Source organism: Chrysemys picta, chromosome 3, assembly GCF_011386835.1.
Source record: "Chrysemys picta bellii isolate R12L10 chromosome 3, ASM1138683v2, whole genome shotgun sequence".
Taxonomy (NCBI): Eukaryota; Metazoa; Chordata; order Testudines; family Emydidae; genus Chrysemys; species Chrysemys picta.
Window position 1 is genome coordinate 128,422,431 of NC_088793.1, and position 18,602 is coordinate 128,441,032.

Consider the following 18,602-nt stretch of genomic DNA (forward strand, 5'->3'; position numbering starts at 1 on the left):
TGATCTTGATCATCAAAAAGCAAAGGAATCGCTTGAGATGGATGAATGGTGATATGAAAATAGGTTTCCTGAAGATCAAGGGCCGACAACCAATACCCCAGTTACAATGATGGAATTATCACTGTGGGAGTCACCATCTTGAATTTTTGAGATTTCAAAAAGTTATTTAGGAGTCTTAGATTTAAAACCGGTCTCCATCCCCCGTTTTTTTTCAGGACCAGGAAACAGCTGGAGTAGAAGCCCCCTCCCTTCTGTGCTGAACTGGAACTTTTCTGTGGCTCCTATAAGCAGAAGGGAGTCAACTTTCTGACTTAGGAATGACTCATTAGCGGAGTCCCTGATGAGCAACAGGGAGGGGGAAAAGAGGACAGCAGGAAGGGAGGAAAAATGGATGGATTACCCCAATCTTATAACTGATGGCCGGGGGGGAGGTGCTGGCCTGGATCTGATACTGAATGGAGAGAACGTTCCACCATTAAGAGTCAGAGTCTCATCTCTCAATTCTTTACAGGCAGAGCTAGGAAAGCAGAGCAAACGGAGCACTTTTGAGGGACATATGACTCCTCCAAGCAGCGGATGCACTGGGAATATCCGTCACTGACGAGGAGAACTTTCTGGCAAGAGAGGCACCGTTTGAAGCCTAGAGAGCCTGGCATACTCTAGAGCAACAGTGATCTGAGGAGAAGGGGGAAGGAATTGAGACTAACCCTTCAAAATACAAGCTAGTTAGCTCACTAGGTACATAGATAAGTAGGAAAGGTAATTAGTTTGTAGTTTTGAACAGAAAGGCACACTAACAATCTAATAATAATAATAATTAGTGGAGATATCCCATCTCCTAGAACTGGAAGGGACCTTGAAAGGTCATCGAGTCCAGCCCCCTGCCTTCACTAGCAGGCCCAAGTACTGATTTTGCCCCAAATCCCCAAGTGGCCCCCTCAAGGATTGAACTCACAACCCTGGGTTTAACAGACCAATGCTCAAACCACTGAGCTAAATCTGTCTCAGGATGAAGCAGCAGAGAAGGAACTAAGGGTGGTTCAACTGCACAGCCCTATATAGTCTCAGTGCCGGGCAGGAGGATGTGTAGAGTGCACGCATGGGCCAAATGGGCTCTACCACCAAAGATCTCTGATCAAAGGTTCATGGAATATAAACACATCTGAAGTGGAGCACCTCTGGGGACACTACTAGAACCATGAAATATTTGAAACCATCCCATACCTTGCAATAACTGAAAGCCTCTTCTCCTTTCCACATAAGAGAAAATCACTCTGCTGAGATCTCATCAAAGCAGCAAGGTTAATCTCCAGCAAAGCAATCGTATTTTCAAACATCGAGGTAAGCAAGCAGAAAACCTGCAGTGACAAGACCATGATGTAACATTCCCTTCACTTCAAATTAAGCTATAACTCTAAATAAACGTTATTGATGACAGCAGAAAGTGAGGGATTATTCAATGCCATTCATGAAAACTGCAAATAAACCAGTAACTGTTAGATAGATTAGATAAAATCAAAGGGTTAAGCAGTACTCAGGAGGGCAGCCATTGTCTTCCTAAACATATGTTCAAACTGGTTAAGGAACTTAATTGCACCCCAAACTGGCCTGCATACCTGGGGTGAAGTGTGAACTCTAACCCCCTCTACATTCCTGATACCATAAAAGTAGCATGAAAAGGAAGTGTATCTAGGAGGAAATTCCGTGGGTTTTCAAGGAAGTGAATTTATATCAAGATCCTGGGCTGCAGGAATGAGTGAGCAGAAGTCATCTTTAAAACAAAAACGCTCCTGTTTTTAAGTAGGAATAAGGCCCTTGGCTCAGTTTACAGTCCTGTGGGCAACAAGCACTGCAGCAAATAGGCCATACCAGCAGGAAAAACTCACATGCCCTAAGTAACAGGTCATGCTTTCTTGATGTGGTGCACAAGATGTGGTGCACTTGATGTGGTGCATCATCAAATAACTTTCAGAGCTCTCTCAAAAAGATTGGAAGGGATCCTGCCCTGCAGCTTGCTTGGGAACAGGGCTGGCCTTACCACAAGGCAAACTGAGGTGGCCACCTCAGGTGTCAGACTGTGGGGGGGGTGCCACTAGGACCCAGAGTGTAGAAAATTGTGTCTGCTGGTGGTGCATATGTATCCTCTCTGCTCTAGATGCACAGAGATGGTGGAGTGCTGTACTGGAGGAAGGAGGGCACAAGAGACATAACAGGTAGGCAGGAGAAAAGGTGAGCAGGAATAACAGAAAGCAGCAGGAGCTGCAGGGAGAGAGAGGAGAAGGAGGAGCTTCTTATGTACCTCTCTAGCACCCCCCAGGAGCCTGGACTAATTAACACCAGCTTCTCAGGGAGCTTCCTGTTTCCTGCTGCTTCCCTGAACCCATTTGAGGAGAACAGTCAACTGAAGTAGTAGGAGCCAGTTAGGCCTTTAAGACGCTGATATCTTCCCTCATTCAGGCCCTCCTACCAGCCTGCTTATTTGTCCCCTTCAATTGAGTGTTGAGAGCCACTATAGCTGGCACAGAACAGCAGTCAGAGTGAAAGAAGAAAACGCCCCTCTGGGGCAGCATTCAGAAAAAGAAAACAAGCAAAGGAAGCTTTTCTATCTAAGCAGGAAGGAGCTCTCCTGAGATACATAGACACAGATGTTCACGGGGAGCCTTCCGGCCCCAGTGAGGACATGAATGGTGAGGAGATGCCTGATCTTTCAGTTAGTCAGAGTGCAGGTGACATGGCAGCTACTGCAGCATCCATATCTCCATCTCAAATGGATGGAACCATGCTCATTCCTGAAGAAAAGTGTAGATCAGAGAAGAGAGTGGTGGAGGCGCAAGAAACAGCTGTGCTGAGTTTAGTTCCTTAAGTCTAGATGATCCAGGACTGTGGACCCACTTGAGCAGTATCCTGAGGGACTTCCTTGTACTGCATGGGCCACAGCAAGTGAAAAATTTCATGTTCCCCAAAGACAATGAAAATAGAAGTTTCCATCCAACACATTACTGGCGCGAAATCCCCAATGGTGAGCACCTGCCTCATTTGTTGTTCCTGACATAACTGTCTGAGGTTCATATCAAAAACTAGAAACATCTATTTAAGTTTTTGTTACAAATAATAGTATATACGTGGTGGGGATTTTAAAGTTACTCATTGACTATACAGTGGAATCATCAACCACCTTCAGTAAAAGTACTATACAATTCACAGCAAGTAAAACAAAATTTATTCAGCATGCTTTCAACATTTTGATAACAAAACTTTAGAAAATAAAACAGAGAAGTTTAAAAATAATTGAACAGTATTTGCACCATTCACCTGAAAGTTATTGAAACTTAATAACTTGTTTAATAAACATAGTAATTGTGTGCTTACCTTCCCATTAACTGCCTTCCTCATTAATGCGCATGATCCAGCAAACTGAATGGTGAGGCCACTGTAATCTTTACCAGAAAAATTGTAAAATTGTATTGTCCTTTTTTTAAACAGGAAATTAAATCAGAGAAAATATTGAGTGCAAATCACTTCTGTACTAATTTTACACCAGTGTAACTCCATTGTCTTCAGTAAAGATACTCCCAGTTTACATCAGTAAAAGTGCAACATGAACAAAGCCCTTATGTCTAATAATCGTAAATAAATTATAAAATTAGATGCAAATTCATTACTAATTATTTCATAACAGTGTGCTAGTGCAACTGATCAGCACAACTAGGAAAAGGGACAGCATGTGAATTATAACCATGTATTGATCAGGAGCCCTGGCTTTCAGCCCTATGCAACCATTTTTGCATACAAATCCTTATATCATTCACATCAGATCAGAGGGAAAAAATAAATACTTATGAATCATATCAAACTGTAATTAAATATTTTATGATCATACCTTTATAATGTAAAACTGCTTCTAATTCAAAGTTTGCCAAGTTAATTATGAACAAACCAGTAGAGCTTCCTATCCACAAACATCTGGCATTTACAGCAGGAAAACTAATTGTAAACGGAAGAAAAAGAGTTATCTGTACATTTTCCTTTTTATCACTTAAGATACACACAAACTGCTTTGTTCAAGCATTCTATTCCCCATTCCACCACCACACAAAGAAAAATGGCATCCCAAAAAAATGAAACTGGGCATTACAATGTTAAATGGAGATTTTTTGAAAATACAAGTAAATTAGAAAATTTGACAGGCTTTGAGAAGTAAGAATAGAAATATTTATGATTTTCTGTAACGGCTCAAAATGTTTAGGTTCTGAAAGAGAGAAGCCAAACTAATCATAATACAGTACAAGCAAACAGAAAAGATGAATGGGAAAAAGCAGATGGTGTTTTTAATATGGACTTTTTACTTCTATGCATTTGTTTCTTTTATGGTGGTGAATCAACATTTACTACAATTCCTGAAATATAACAGTTACAGTGTGGTAATTTTTTTGTATTTCTAAGATTTCTACTAATGTATTTTAATTTTAAGTCTTCCTCCTACTCAACTTACTATGACTGGGAAGTTTCTTATCTCTTGGAGTGACATCCTAAGAGTAGAACTGGTCAGAAATTTTCCATTGGAAAATGCTGATTTGATGGAATTGAAATGTTCCAAGGAAACATGCCAGTTATGTCAACATTTTCAGTGGAAGCCACATAGGCTGGCAAGCTGGCCTGCCTGATCTGCCTCCCACCTGCCCACTTGAGTAGGCAGGTTGGCAGAAAATCAGAATCCCCAGCTAGCCTGCTCCCCAGTTGCCCACCTAGTGGGCATGCTGCCTGGCTCCCCAGATGCCCACCTGGCAGGCAGGCAGCCCCAGAATTCTAGCTGGCTGGCTTCTGGGTGGGCTCCCTGTTTTTCTATATTATACCAACCATAACAGAAAATTATCAATTACTAAACAAAATACCAGTTAGACCCATTACAAGTGACCAGGTAGAATACCGGTTGAACAAACCAAGTACCAATTAAAAACAATTAGAATATCAATTACTAATTCTAATACCAAGTAGCCATTGCAGTACTAATTACCAGTTAGCAATTTATATCAAAATATATAATATAATCATAAACATATTTATATTATGATATGTCAAAATACTCAAACATTGAGACTTTTATATTATATTATAAACATATATAACTAAAGTCTAATTGTCAATCAAAACCAAATGATTTTGATAGTATTGAAATAAAATGTAGATAATGTCAAAACAAAATGTCATTTCAATTTATTTGAAACCAAATTAGGGGATTTTGTTCTGCAGGAAGTTTCAAAATGTCTGGGTTTTTTTTGTTTTTTTGTTTTGTTATGATTCTTAAAATATATATATATATATATATATATATATATATAGACATTTTGGAATTCCTCGCACAACAGGAATTTCAGTTTCTAAACAGGTTTATCTAACAGACATTTGCGAATGCTACTGTCAGACTAATAAGAGGTTAATAAAACAGCAGGCAACCACCAGTTTCTCTTTCACAAAGTTTCTAGTACACAACCTATATGATCTCCACTGATCCTGTGACCAATAGTCCTGGCATTACTCCCTAAATCAGATATCTAGTATCCTGTCATGATTTTGTTCTTACCAAGCAACTATAATGCCAAATTTTCTGAATTCTTTTGCTTAATATTTAGGATATTTTCTATGTACATGTATGTAACGTTCATTTACAAATACTTCTTAAGTATTAATATTGCTGCATAGACTTTAGTGAACCATAATAAATGCAAGACCCATTAAGGAGTACAGAAAGTTGTCATATTTGCATTGTAATAGCCAAATAAAATAGGGGCAAGAACTATACTCTGTGGGGAAAATATTTTCCTGCAGAAAGTCCTCAAATATTTTGCAAAACCTTCTTCGTAAAATCCCAAACTTCTCCAGGTTCTCTCATTCCTCCAATAATATCGAAGCAATGCCGTCAACATGCTCATGTTTTTGGTGGATCTTTGTGGACGACTCTCTTCCTCACTAACATACATTTTTACACATGAAATTGAAGATTTAATAGCAAAGTGTTTTTTCTAGACTGGGTGCTTTGTCAGATCTGCACTTATCCTTTTGCTTTTCAGAGTAAACTATAAGTTCCTTCAGCACCACCCATTAAGAATCTGATCAAGAGCCAATTGGCTTAGGGAATCTTTCCACTGACATCAATGGGCTTTCTATCAGACCCTAAAAGGAAGACTGAGAAGATTGTACAGTTTTCCAATACTTCAGGAATTAAAAGTCTAATCAGTGAAAATGTAGTAATAAAGTCAAAATAAATAAAAATAAAAATAAAATAAAAAAATAAAAATAAAAACAATGATGCTCCAAGACCCCGTTCAAAATTATAGGAAAAAACAGAAGGCAACCATGAAAGACTGAATGGTTCTAACACAAAATTACTGAGACTACTTGTTCAGTAAAATACTACTCAGCACAAATAAGGATGACTGAATCTGGCCTATTATCTATTTAAAAAAATAATAATCAGGATTTGCTCTCTTTCTGTTTATTCCCCTCCTTGTGCCACTACCAGAGAGAGTGTGTGTGTGGGGGGGGGGGGAAGGGCGGTAAGAGCACCAAACTGGGTTTAAAATGGAATTTAAAATAAAGAATATAATTTCACCACTTACTGTGTTATTTTGGTTTAGCACTGTCAAGCTTTATTATTATTGAATTTTGCAATAATTGAGAGGAACAATGTAAAATCTCTATATAAAAAGAATATATGCAAACACTATGCATATTCATATATACCCTTAATTTTACCTACCTATAACGTAAACCCAGCAAAGATAATTTAACTAAAGATATCTTTGGACATAATCAGGATATGAGAAGAGGAGAACTGGCATGAATTAAGGAAAATGCCACCATAACAAAGCCAGAACAAACCTAGAATGTCCACATGTGTGTTAAGGCAGTAACACTGGCAATTTTATAAAATGAAATCCACTACTCAAACACAGAAGGCAAGGGATCAGACTGATCTGTTGCAATTTCAGCCCCTACTCTTATGGAAAGAGCTATAATTGAACTGCAAGGCAATAATCCCAAAGAATGAGAAATGTGCTTAGGAAAAATATAAAAACTTGTTTATGACAAAGACTAACAATGTTTTGATGTCAAAATAAACAAACACCTGGATCAACATTTAAAAAAAAAATGTATTCCAAATAGAGATAAAATTTAGCAAAAGCTTATTTTCACTGCTGGTAACCCAGCAGAGAAAATAAAACTATCAGAGAGGCAGCTGGATTCTATTCCTTTTTGTACATCAACAAAATAGTTTATAGAGTCCAACTGCAAGGCCAGTGAGTTACACCTTTACAGCCCCACTGAGAGCAATGAGATTACACAAGTGTTGCCATGGGCACCGTTTGGCCTGGAAAACTTTTCTCACTGTCAGCAATGCGTGATAAGGAAAGAACCAAGCCTGACTTTTAGATACCAAGATGAGTTTGCAGTGCTGGTACACCTCTACCCTTATATAACGCTGTCCTCGGGAGCCAAAAAAATCTTACCGCGTTATAGGTGAAACCGCATTATATCGAACTTGCTTTTATCCGGCAGCCCCGTCCCCCCAGAGCACTGCTTTACCGCATTATATCCGAATTCATGTTATATCAGGTCGCGTTATATCGGGATAGAAGTGTACTTGTAAAAAGTTCTTTTCTTTTTAATCTGCAAACAGAGCACTGTTGATTTGGAAACAGAGAGATCATAAAAATGTATCAGAGGGGTAGCCATGTTAGTCTGGATCTGTAAAAAGCAACAGAGGGTCCTGTGGCACCTTTAAGACTAACAGATGTATTGGAACATAAGCTTTCGTGGGTGAATACCCACTTCGTCAGACACATGCTCTAATACATCTGTTAGTCTTAAAGGTGCCACAGGACTCTCTGTTGCTTTTTATCATAAAAATGGAATCTCATAATACCTCTTAAAAAAAAAGAATTACTTTTCAGAGTAGAAGCTAATTTTGTATTTTGTAAATTATTTTATATATTCCGTTTAAGTAAGAATAAATTCCTAGGGCTTGCATCTCACTGAATGAACAAACTAATGTTACTATTGTATCATGAAATTAGAATAACCTGCAATTAAAGTAATTTGAGAGCCAAAAATCAAATTGCAGGGCACGGTTTTCAGCCAAATAGTCAATGATAATTTATTGCACTTACAAGTTTTCTTCTCTGCCTACATTTATTGATTGGTCACAGTGTTCAATTCTGAGGACTGGCAATGTTGTTTCCACTGTTTCTCCTGGTCTCCTGTCATTTGTGAGGTACAGCTTAGAAAACTTCTGTATTTGATCTAAAGAAGACAGACATCGACTATTATCAGACTAGTGAAATGGATCAAAAGTGACTGAAATGGAATAAAGAAGTAAAAAGGTTAGCACAGTGGTAGCACAATGTACTAGCATGAAGAGGGATCACATTTAGAGGCCTTTGCTCCTGTAGATGGGAATACCAGAGCCAGCACACTAGAAATACCTCATCCCTCTCTGAAACACCACCACTCTATTTTGCTATTTTACGGTGACTGGTCTCAGAAACCTAGTCCTGTCATTATCAGATGGAAACAGTCACTATGCCGTAGAGACACTGATGTGGAAGGAAAAGCAAATAGCACAAATAAAGATTCTTAGAACTTCAGAGGAATTAACAAATGTTTATTCCAGTTATACAAGTGACAAATAACTCAACAGGACCCAATTCTCCTCTCCTTTGAAGCCTCTGGTAAATCTCTTACTGCCTTCAATGAGAACAGTATCTAATCCACAAAGTACAGCATTTGATATACACAAACAAAGGGCAACCTTTGTCCTCCTAGATACACGTGCTTAACTCCTACTGAATTCAGTGAGAACTGTACATGAAAATCTGAGGGCAGAATTCAACTAATGGTGCTTATAAAGAGAATACATTCAGTAGCATACAATATGAATTAAAGCATAACATAGAAAAGTGTTCTAGAAACATCACAATACCTAATTGTTGTCTAGATTTTCCTGTTTTGCTGTAGAATTTATCTCGCTCTTTCTTTAAGTTTATATGTACCACACAACGGTACTGATGTCCACTGAGCAAACTGAAGATCCAAAGCTGAAGGAGGAGGACAGAATCAGTCACAGCATCAGCTTTTTGACACTGACGATAACACTCATTCACAGTGTGGAGTTAATAATTAGGCTGATAAAACACTAAATAACAAATTAATACCATTTACCCCTCACACTGGAGCATCTCATTGCTTAAACAGCATATTTTAGGAAATTTTAATATCACAAGTGCAGAATTTATAACACAAAGAGTCAATCACATGTATTCATGTTTTAACAATACCAAGGAAGATTTTCAAAGGCCAGAAGGCAGTAAGAAGCCTAACCCCCATTGACTTTCAATGGGAGTTAGGTGTCTAACTGCTGTTTGTACCTTTGAAAATCCCCCCCATCATCTTTTTGAAATGATTATAAATTGTTACAGAAACCTTTGGAAACTTGCATGCGATATCTCATTGGCTCATATATGTCCTTTATTGCTTACACTTTCTAGACACTACAACAGTCTAGCCTTTCATTTTCTCCACACTCCTCTGAACTGGTGCAGTGGGTGAATAAAGCATTTTATGGCTATAGCAAGATGTTTTTTAAAAAACAAACAAACAATCTTAAAGATTGACTAAACTACAAATTACCACAGATCTCAATTTGCAAAGATTCCCAGCAAGACTCGCCCATATACTTCTAGCTTAGAGTTATACTGACTGGCCAATAAATAAAAAAATTAATTGATTTTCACACCTCATTTTAAAACAAACTTGCAACTTCTCAGTCTGCATACACAGTATATTCTATTACCGATATGTGATTTTAAACAGCTTTAACAATGTATTTAGAAAAGTTTTTCCATTTAGTTTTAAAGCTCAGTTCTATGCTATCAGTAATCAAAATTAAGGTTTAGAGCAGTGAATTATGCTAATTAAAGTTGTCTTTGGAACAATTCCAAATACAGAGATTGTGACACTTCCTGATACACAGGATATTCCTAAATGTTTTGATATTTTGACAGAAATTAATGTTTACAGCATTTGCTTGATTCTCACCTGCCCATCAGCACATCCTGTAATAATCTGTTTATTTTCTTCATCAATGAACAGACTTAGCAAAGGAAATGCTGTTAAAAAAAATGCAGTTATTTTTATAATACACATAAATCAGATTTTATATTTAAAAATATGGTGCCAATTCAGTCAATGGGCCATAAGCACATGCTAATGTGCCTTCTCAAATTGTGGTAAAAGAAAACAAAACAGCTCCTTTCATCATGTGTGTATCCTAATTAGAATAAAAATGAGCATAAATAGCATGTATTGTGATTGCCCTAAGAAAATATTAACACAGCATTTATGTAAAAGCTATTACAGTATGCACACACAATGGGAAGATTCCCTTGTGCCATACATAACATCTCATGAATGACAAGAACAAGGTGCTCAGATATAATGGGGACTAGTATAACATAAAATACCTATTGTACTAAATGAGATGTCACTAATACTAACACAAATAAAATGTGCATATGCAATACCTTTAGTTAGGCAAGTTATATTTTACGCAAGTAGGCCAAAAATTTCTAACTTGGCACTAAATCTGTATTTTCAGGGATGCTGCAGTTCCCACCGACTTCAAATTTGCAAATTAAGGCCTAGTATTTACCGGCTAACTGTGCTATTTTGAGTATATCAACCCACAAAGGTGGACACTTATTTTTTTCTTAGTGTGAAAGGTGCTTTCCTTTCAAAGGCAGGCATAGAAAGAAAGAAAACCATACCTGTTAACACTGCTGATTGGTATATTAGCAATCCAGTACAATAGTCCCAAACCTTTGGGAAAAACGTACATTAAAATGTAAATATTTAGATAATTATGAAAAATAAAATTATAAGAAAATTATATCTGAAGTAAAAAGTAAAACATTGCAAACTGATATAAACTATAAATCTACATCAAGTGATGAATCTAGAGAAATACAGACATTAAAAAAGGCAATGACTAGACAGGGTTCTGTTCAACATACTCCTTATGAGATGAATTTGTTCACTACACAGTTTAAGCCTGGCAAAACGTGTGTATAGACAAATTTAACTAAATCATTTTAGAAACTAATTAAATTAGTGCTATCCTCTTGTGAGGACATATTTAAATGGGTTTAAGAATGCTTTATATCATTTAACTTATGTCAGATCCTCATCACCTTAAGCTAAATCAACATAGACATTCAAAATGATTTCGGAGTGGCCACACAAGGAACTTGCACCAGTTTAACCAGTTTCTAAAACAATTTAGTTAAAATCAGTACAACTTTTTGGTGCTGACAAAGCCTAAGCTAGCCATGCATAAATGCAAGTCACAAGCTTCCTTAAGAAATGACATAGCACGTTATGGTTAAAATTTTACTACAAAATGCAATTTTCAAAGTTTCCTAACTCAGCTAAATCTAAAAACAATTTTCACTAGACCACTCAGGGCATGTCTACACTGCAAAATTAAGTCGACTTAGTTAAGTCAAGTCAACACACAGCCACTACAGAAACTAAGTTGGTTGTGCATGTCTACGCTATGGTCCTTGTGTCGGTGGAGCACATCATAACTAGCAGTGCTTTCACTGATGCAGAGAGCTACCTTGGGTAGCTATCCCACTGTTCTTCTACAGCCCATATTTCGTGCCTGTTTTCAAAAGCCTATCAAACCCACGCGTTCACCATCTCTACAGAAGCATGAATCCCATACAGTTCTTCACTACTGCAAACGCCACGCGCCTGATTCCAGTATTTCCAGAGCCGCTAGAGGAGTCACCATGCAGAATATGACAATTCCTTTCAAATAGCCCTGCTGGAAACCATGGAAAGAAACAATTCCTGGTTGCTGTTGACAGTCATGGAGCAGCTGAACACAGTGGAGTGTCAGTTCTTGTCCCAAGAAACAAGCACTGACTGGTAGGATCGCATCGTTATGGCGAACACTGGCTGCAGAACTTTGGGATGCACAAGGCCACTTTCCTGGAAAAGTGCAAGGAACTCGCCCCAGCCCTCTGGCGCAGTGACACTAAAATGAGAGCTCCACTGACAGCAGAGAAGCAATAATAAGTCAAAACAACAAAAATTTTCACTGAACAAAAAGTTTCAAAAGAATTTTATTCAGAAATGTCCAAATGAAATGAAACGAAACATTTTGACATTCCTGCATTGAAACATTTTATTTCAGTGTGTTTAACTGACTTGGAACATTATGTTGACATTAAACTGCATCTTCCTCAGGTAACACAGTACCTCGTGGGACCTGTCTCATGCTCCAATTTTTCCCTATGGGTTGGACTCCCCAGCCAGACTACATTTCCCTATCACGTAACTTGATCAAAGGGCAGACCACAGTGTATCACGGAAGATATAGTCTGGCCAAGGAACCTGCCCATAGGAGAGAATGGGGGTATGAAGCATCCAAACTAAAACTCCCATGAGGCACTGCAGCAGCATAGGAAGATGCAGTTTCATTTCACATTGGTCAACATCAAACTTTTCGGTTCAGTTAAACAAACTGAAATATTTCAATTAGGGTCAAACTGACCTGACGCAAAATATTTAATTTAGATTTTGCTGATGGAAAATTCTGATTTTGTGGAAACTGCATTTTTTCCTTCAAAAAATCATTTTGATGGAAATTCCCAACCAGTTCAACTAAGGAGCAGGGAATCAATGGGTATTTGTTTTATATCATCTTGATTAAAGATCAATGTTGATAAACGCTAAGTAATGCACATCAGAAAACATAATTCCAACTACACATACAAAATGACGGGTCTAAATTAGCTGTTTCCATTCAAGAAGGAGATCTTGGAGTCACTGTGGATAGTTCTCTGAAAACATCTGCTCAATTTGCCGTGGCAGTCAAAAAAGCTAACAGAATGTTAGGAACCATTAGGGAAAGTATCAATAATCAGACAGAAAATATAATGCCACACTATCAATACTTTGTGCATTTCAGGTTGTCCCATATCAAAAAAGATATATTAGAATTGGAAAAAGTATAGAGAAGGGAAATAAAGTTCCTGGAGGATAGGATATTATCCATGGATATTAGCCAAGATGGTCAGGTACTCAGTCCCATGCTCTAGACATCCCTAAACCTCTGACTGCCAGAAGTTGGGACTAGACCACAGTGGAAGGATCTCTAAATACATTGCCATGTTCTATTCATTCCTTCTGAAGCATCTAACACCAGCCACTGTTAGAAGACCGTATACTGGGCTAGATGGTCCACTGATCTGACCCAGTATGGCCATTCTTATATTAAATATTTAAAGAGGGAAATGCCCATTTTACTCCAATAGACTAAATGTGTTAAAAGTAGAGTATAATTTCCTTACCTTAAAGCTTCTGTCTTCAGAGACTGATATAAGCATATTTCTCTCCCAGGTGCAAAACTCAGCTGCAGTCACTGGAGCCAGATGGCCTTCCAACTCAGTTAATATAGCCTCATTCTGTGATTAGTTGAACAAGAAAGAAAAGTAGATCAAACTTAAAAATAAAAGTTTCATTTGTTCTGACTTAAGTAATTAAAACATACACTACAAAAAGAATGTCAAACTGGGGCACATTTTACTATTTAACTTACACCTGTTTTCTTACTCCCAAATGTATTGTATCCCTGGCAAAAATCACTGTCTATTGTATTCCCTTCTCCAATCATAACATATAAAAATGCTTTCACGTTCATCTATAAATTTCTCTGTCATCCTCAATGGATTTACACACCCTTATTATTTGTGCTAATGTTTTCCCCAGTAATGAGAATAAATCAACATGCCTGTATTTTTTTTCCTTCCTCCCGTTCCCCCTCCCAACTTCTTAAAGACTGATACCACGCTATATTTTTCTTGGCACCAATTCTGCTCTCAAAATCATGTAATAATTGTTTACCATTTATTTCCAGTGTTAATCTAGGTCACAACAAAAAGTTATAGAGGCACTGCAACTCCATTAAGTTTTACTGAGTTCTATTTTGCACTTAAATAGGGGATTCAACCTCTGTTTTGTATGAAAAATTCAGTGTATCCTCTCCAAACTTACCACACTTACTCTTAGAGTACAAAATATTTTTTTCTGAGAATTTACAAATAAATCTATTAAAACTATTTAAAAATGGGTCCTTTAAGACATGTAGCATCTGAGTCAGTCTTTTCTTTATCAAAAAAATATCTTAACAATTAAATAAAACAGACACAAACATTCCATGTAGTTAAAATTAATTGAAATTGTGTGCATATTTGAAGTCAGGTTGTAATTAAACAAAATTATTTATGATTGGTGTACCTAACTGCTATGATTGAATAAGCTACACAGACTCAGGTCAATAGCTCAAGTAACTCTAAAAGAGGCCACTGTGACATAAAAAGTACCTCAACCAATCACCATCTCCTGTACAGCTAATTTGCATGTAACGATTATATTGGTTGTAGTATGAGGAAGACTGGGTATGTGTCAACAGTTCTTACTGCTAGGTTACATGGAATCTTTAAAGAGCAGTGATAGTTGGGCAGCATGCTAGCTTGATCATAAGTGTTTGAAAGGTTCCCATGGCACCATTGCCTCAACTCCGCTGTGCATTAAGGCAACACATCTGAGAGAACTGCAACAAGGCACCAGTCTCACTAATACAGCAAGCCATTAAGTCAACTGCAAATTAAGGGAAAGATTTACTAGTATGCTTTGTGCTTCTCTGGTGACTAGCTGATCCACTCTAGTTACTTTGTGGTAATGGTGTATCTGCCCTTGAAAATTCAAATTTAAAAAAATAATTTAAGACTGATGCTATATCCTCAGATCCTTAGAGATACTGCATGGGAGCATTCATCTTTGGGTTTTTTGTTTAGTGTGTGTGTATAAAACTTTTAGTAATTAAAAAAATAAGGATATTCCCAGATAAAAAGCTGTGTATTAAAAAGAAGTTATGGTTGAGAATAAATATCAGTAACTGTGGAGTAAAAAACATTATAGGGATGTTGTAATTATCTCAAAACTAAGCATTATAAGCCAAGTTAACCTGTGCTCGACTGTCGGGACTGATTGGACTGTAGTGAAGGAACCACGGGTAAATATATACGTTTATTTCCATTACAGTGATGGCACCCCCAACTTAGCAGGACACAGCTACTGACTCTGCATTAATTTACTCATACCAGAAGAGGTAGTGGTACAACAAAGAGGTAGAATTGTTATCTGCTTTTATTCTCCTGTAGAATCAGGCCGGGGGAGGAAGGGGACATGCAGAGTAGTTTGTTGATGTACACAGCAATGTCCCTTGAATCCTCCTGAGAGAGCCTGATGAAACTTTCATGGAAGTACTCTGCAATCCTCTCCTGAAGGTTTCTAGGGATGGCAGCCTTATTTCTTCCTCCGCAGTATGAAACTTTCTCATGCCAGTCTGTGATAACTTAGGCAGGCACCACTGCAGTAAACAGACTAGTGGCATATAGGCCAGGTGTCTTTAGAATTGACGCCAACCCCACATCAATGGAGAATCCAAGAAGACAATGGACACCTAACAACCAGCAACTCAAAAGGAGATGGATTTCCACATCTCTCAGCAGTGAAATTGAGCAACAGCCCCCAACTTGAGAACAAAGGACTGGGGAGGTGGGAGGATAAGGGTTGGCTGCTGGAAGGAGGGGGGCTCTCACCTGGGATCTGACCAAAGAGGTCAGACTGAGAAACAGAGTTTGAACAATTGGGTTTACTACAGCATGGCTGGGTTCAGGAGTAACCAGAATGGACTTGGGCTATGCTTTAACCTTCAGTTCTCTATGCTAACCTAGAGGGCTTCCTATGCCGTGTTCCAGTTAACTAATAAACCCTACTGTTTTGGCAACACTGTTTGAATGTCACTACGAACGCTTCAGGAGGTGCATTAATCCCTGAAGAGTGTGCAAGTCTCCAATAGGAGCCTATAACAGCTGGATTTGCTGAACAGAACTCATGGTGTGAAGCAGGAGTGCTGGAGTCCTAGAGGTGAGGCTGTATGGTCTATCCTGGAGGAAGAATGAGACCTCTTGGGGGTCTGGCAAACAGAAAGAATTCCTTCTACAGACTGTTACAAAGCTGGGGGTATAGCACCAATCCTGTGGATCCATGAAAGGGACACCAGCAGCAGCTGTCCTCTTTGTCCCCTTGTTATTCTCAGAAGTGAGATAGCGACTAAAATCACCACCACATGTGGAAAACAGTATTCAGTGCCATTGCCCTATACAAATAGTTTCAGATAATTAAGCAAATCCCTACTCACTTCCCTTGCCCCTGGTGGGCCATACTAACCGTGGCTGGTACTGTAAGTGTTGTCGTGCACAAACACTCTGAAGGATGAGTGTCAATAATTATGTCTTCTTTAAAACTTTAGGGGAGCAAGGGAAGGGCATTCTGAATCTTAACTTTCACTTTCTGTTGTGACTACACTGACAAAGATACTTTAGCAGTTGCGTCATTGCACCCTTGAGGGGACCCCTCTCCGCACCTGCAGCATGTCTTACCCAGATAAGAAGGAGAAAGAAGAGGACTCAGGATGACATGTTCAGACAGATCCTGCAAGCCACTGCTGCACCAGATCATGAACAGAAGGCCTGGAGGATGAATATTGCAGACTGTATGGAGAAGGAAATAGACAGGAGAAAGGCCCAGAAGTCCCTGCAGGAAAAAGGAGGAGATGCACCAAGACATAATGGGGCTTTGCCAGCAGCAAACACAGATGCTGCAGACTCTTGTGGACCCACAGGTTCAACAAGCACAGGCTCATCTACCTTTGCAGTCCATGCAGAACTCCATTACAGTACTTCCACCACCCTCAACATTCCATATGGCATTAGGGGCCACATCCCTACCCCTACCACTCCACTCTGGGGGACAGTAAGGACAACCACAGCTTTGCATACACTGACCTGTGAGAGTCACAATTGGCTGTATGTGTAGCCAAAATGGACATGGATGTTCTTTTCCCCTTAATAAATTAATGGACCAGAACTTAAATTTTTTAATGTATTTGCTTTAAAATTGCACAGGTTTTTTGTTTGTTTGTTTTTGGAGGTTGTTTTGTTACTCAATAAAATTCTGTTTGGAAAATAATTTAATCTTCATTAGTTCATAACATATGCTGCAAAGTGCCAAGTGGTACTGAAAACACTCACTTAGTTGTTATTGTACAGAGTGACAATTCACAGGAACAGGGATAAACAGTGTAATAATCAAATCATAAATGTACAGCAAGCACCACAAAATCAATAGGTGCATTGATAGTGTTATAGTCATAGATGTGTACCAAGCACCACACAATTCCTAACAGACCCCAAAACTGCAGAGCCAGGTAGAACACAGTCCACCACAACACACTACTGTGGCTCTCTGTCAAAGTGCTCTTTAAAGGAGACTCTGAATTTTATGGCTCCGGGTTGAGCTTTTCTAATAGCCCTTGTGTTTGGTTGTTCAAGCTCAGTAGACAGCTGCTCCACCTTTGCACACTTACTGAGGCTCCTTCCTCTGCATCCACCCCAGTGGCAATTTTTTCCCCTTTGCCTCACAGATATTATGCAGGACACAACAGGCAGCTATAACCACTGGGATTATTTTTCGCACTGACATCCAGTCTTGTGAGGAAACAATGTCATTGTCTTTTCAATCTACCAAAAGCACATTCAATTTTCATTCTGCACCTGCTGGGCTGGTAGTTGAATCTTTCCTTGGTGCCGTTGAGGTGGTCAGTGTACAGATTCATGAGCCAGGGGAACAAAGGTTAGGCTGGGCCCCCAGGATCACTATTGGCATTTCAACATCACCAACATTAATCCATCAGTTAAAGCATGTAACTTTAACAGTTCTGTGCTCTTAAAGATGCAAGCATCATACACCTTCCATGACCAGCCAATGTTGATGTTGGTGAAACATCCTCAGTGATCCACCAACACTTGCATAACCATAGAAAAGTAGCTCTTTCTGTTGATGCACTCTGGGGCAAGGGGGCCTGCTGCTAAAATAGGGATGTGTATGATGTCTTTCACAGTTCAGGAACTCCATTGCTGAAAATCCATCCATTACATCCTGCACATTGCCAAGAGTCACAGTCCTGCACAGCAGGAGGCGATTAATGGTCCCACATACTTGCATATCAACAGCCTGCACAATGGATTTTCCAACTCCAAAATGATTTCCCACTGACTGGTAGTGATCAAGCATTGCAAGCTTCCACAGTAAGATCGTCACTTGTATCTTCACTGTCAGTGCTGCTCTTATTCTGATGTCCCTGTACTGGAGACCTGGAGTGAGTGCGACACAGATCCAGGAATGTGGCCTTGGTCAGCCAAAAAGTTCTGAAGTCACTGCTCATCATCCCAAGCCTGCATTACAATGTGATCCCACCAGTCAGTACTCGTTTCTCGGGCCCAGAAGCAGCGCTCCACCTGTCTGCAGCTGCTCCATGAATGAACGCCACCCAACAACCTTGAATTTTCACCATGTCCCACAGCAGTCTGTCCTCCATGAAATCATCCTGTTCCCGCTGATTTGTTTCTTCT

The 18,602-nt window shown here is 38.9% G+C and overlaps 1 protein-coding gene across 7 annotated transcripts in view; it reads right to left on the reverse strand.

The window, feature by feature from the left end:
- WDR27 (WD repeat domain 27) overlaps nt 1–18,602 on the reverse strand; it is a 198,279-nt gene that overhangs the window by 154,703 nt on the left and 24,974 nt on the right. For all 7 annotated transcript variants that reach the window (XM_065590464.1, XM_065590463.1, XM_065590462.1 and 4 more), the window contains 8 exons: nt 13,416–13,529; nt 10,824–10,875; nt 10,096–10,166; nt 8,981–9,095; nt 8,169–8,301; nt 3,881–3,984; nt 3,370–3,437; nt 1,225–1,358 (listed from right to left, as the gene is read on the reverse strand). In XM_065590464.1, coding sequence (XP_065446536.1) covers nt 1,225–1,358; nt 3,370–3,437; nt 3,881–3,984; nt 8,169–8,301; nt 8,981–9,095; nt 10,096–10,166; nt 10,824–10,875; nt 13,416–13,529 — 791 coding nt within the window. The remainder of the gene's footprint in view (nt 1–1,224; nt 1,359–3,369; nt 3,438–3,880; nt 3,985–8,168; nt 8,302–8,980; nt 9,096–10,095; nt 10,167–10,823; nt 10,876–13,415; nt 13,530–18,602) is intronic.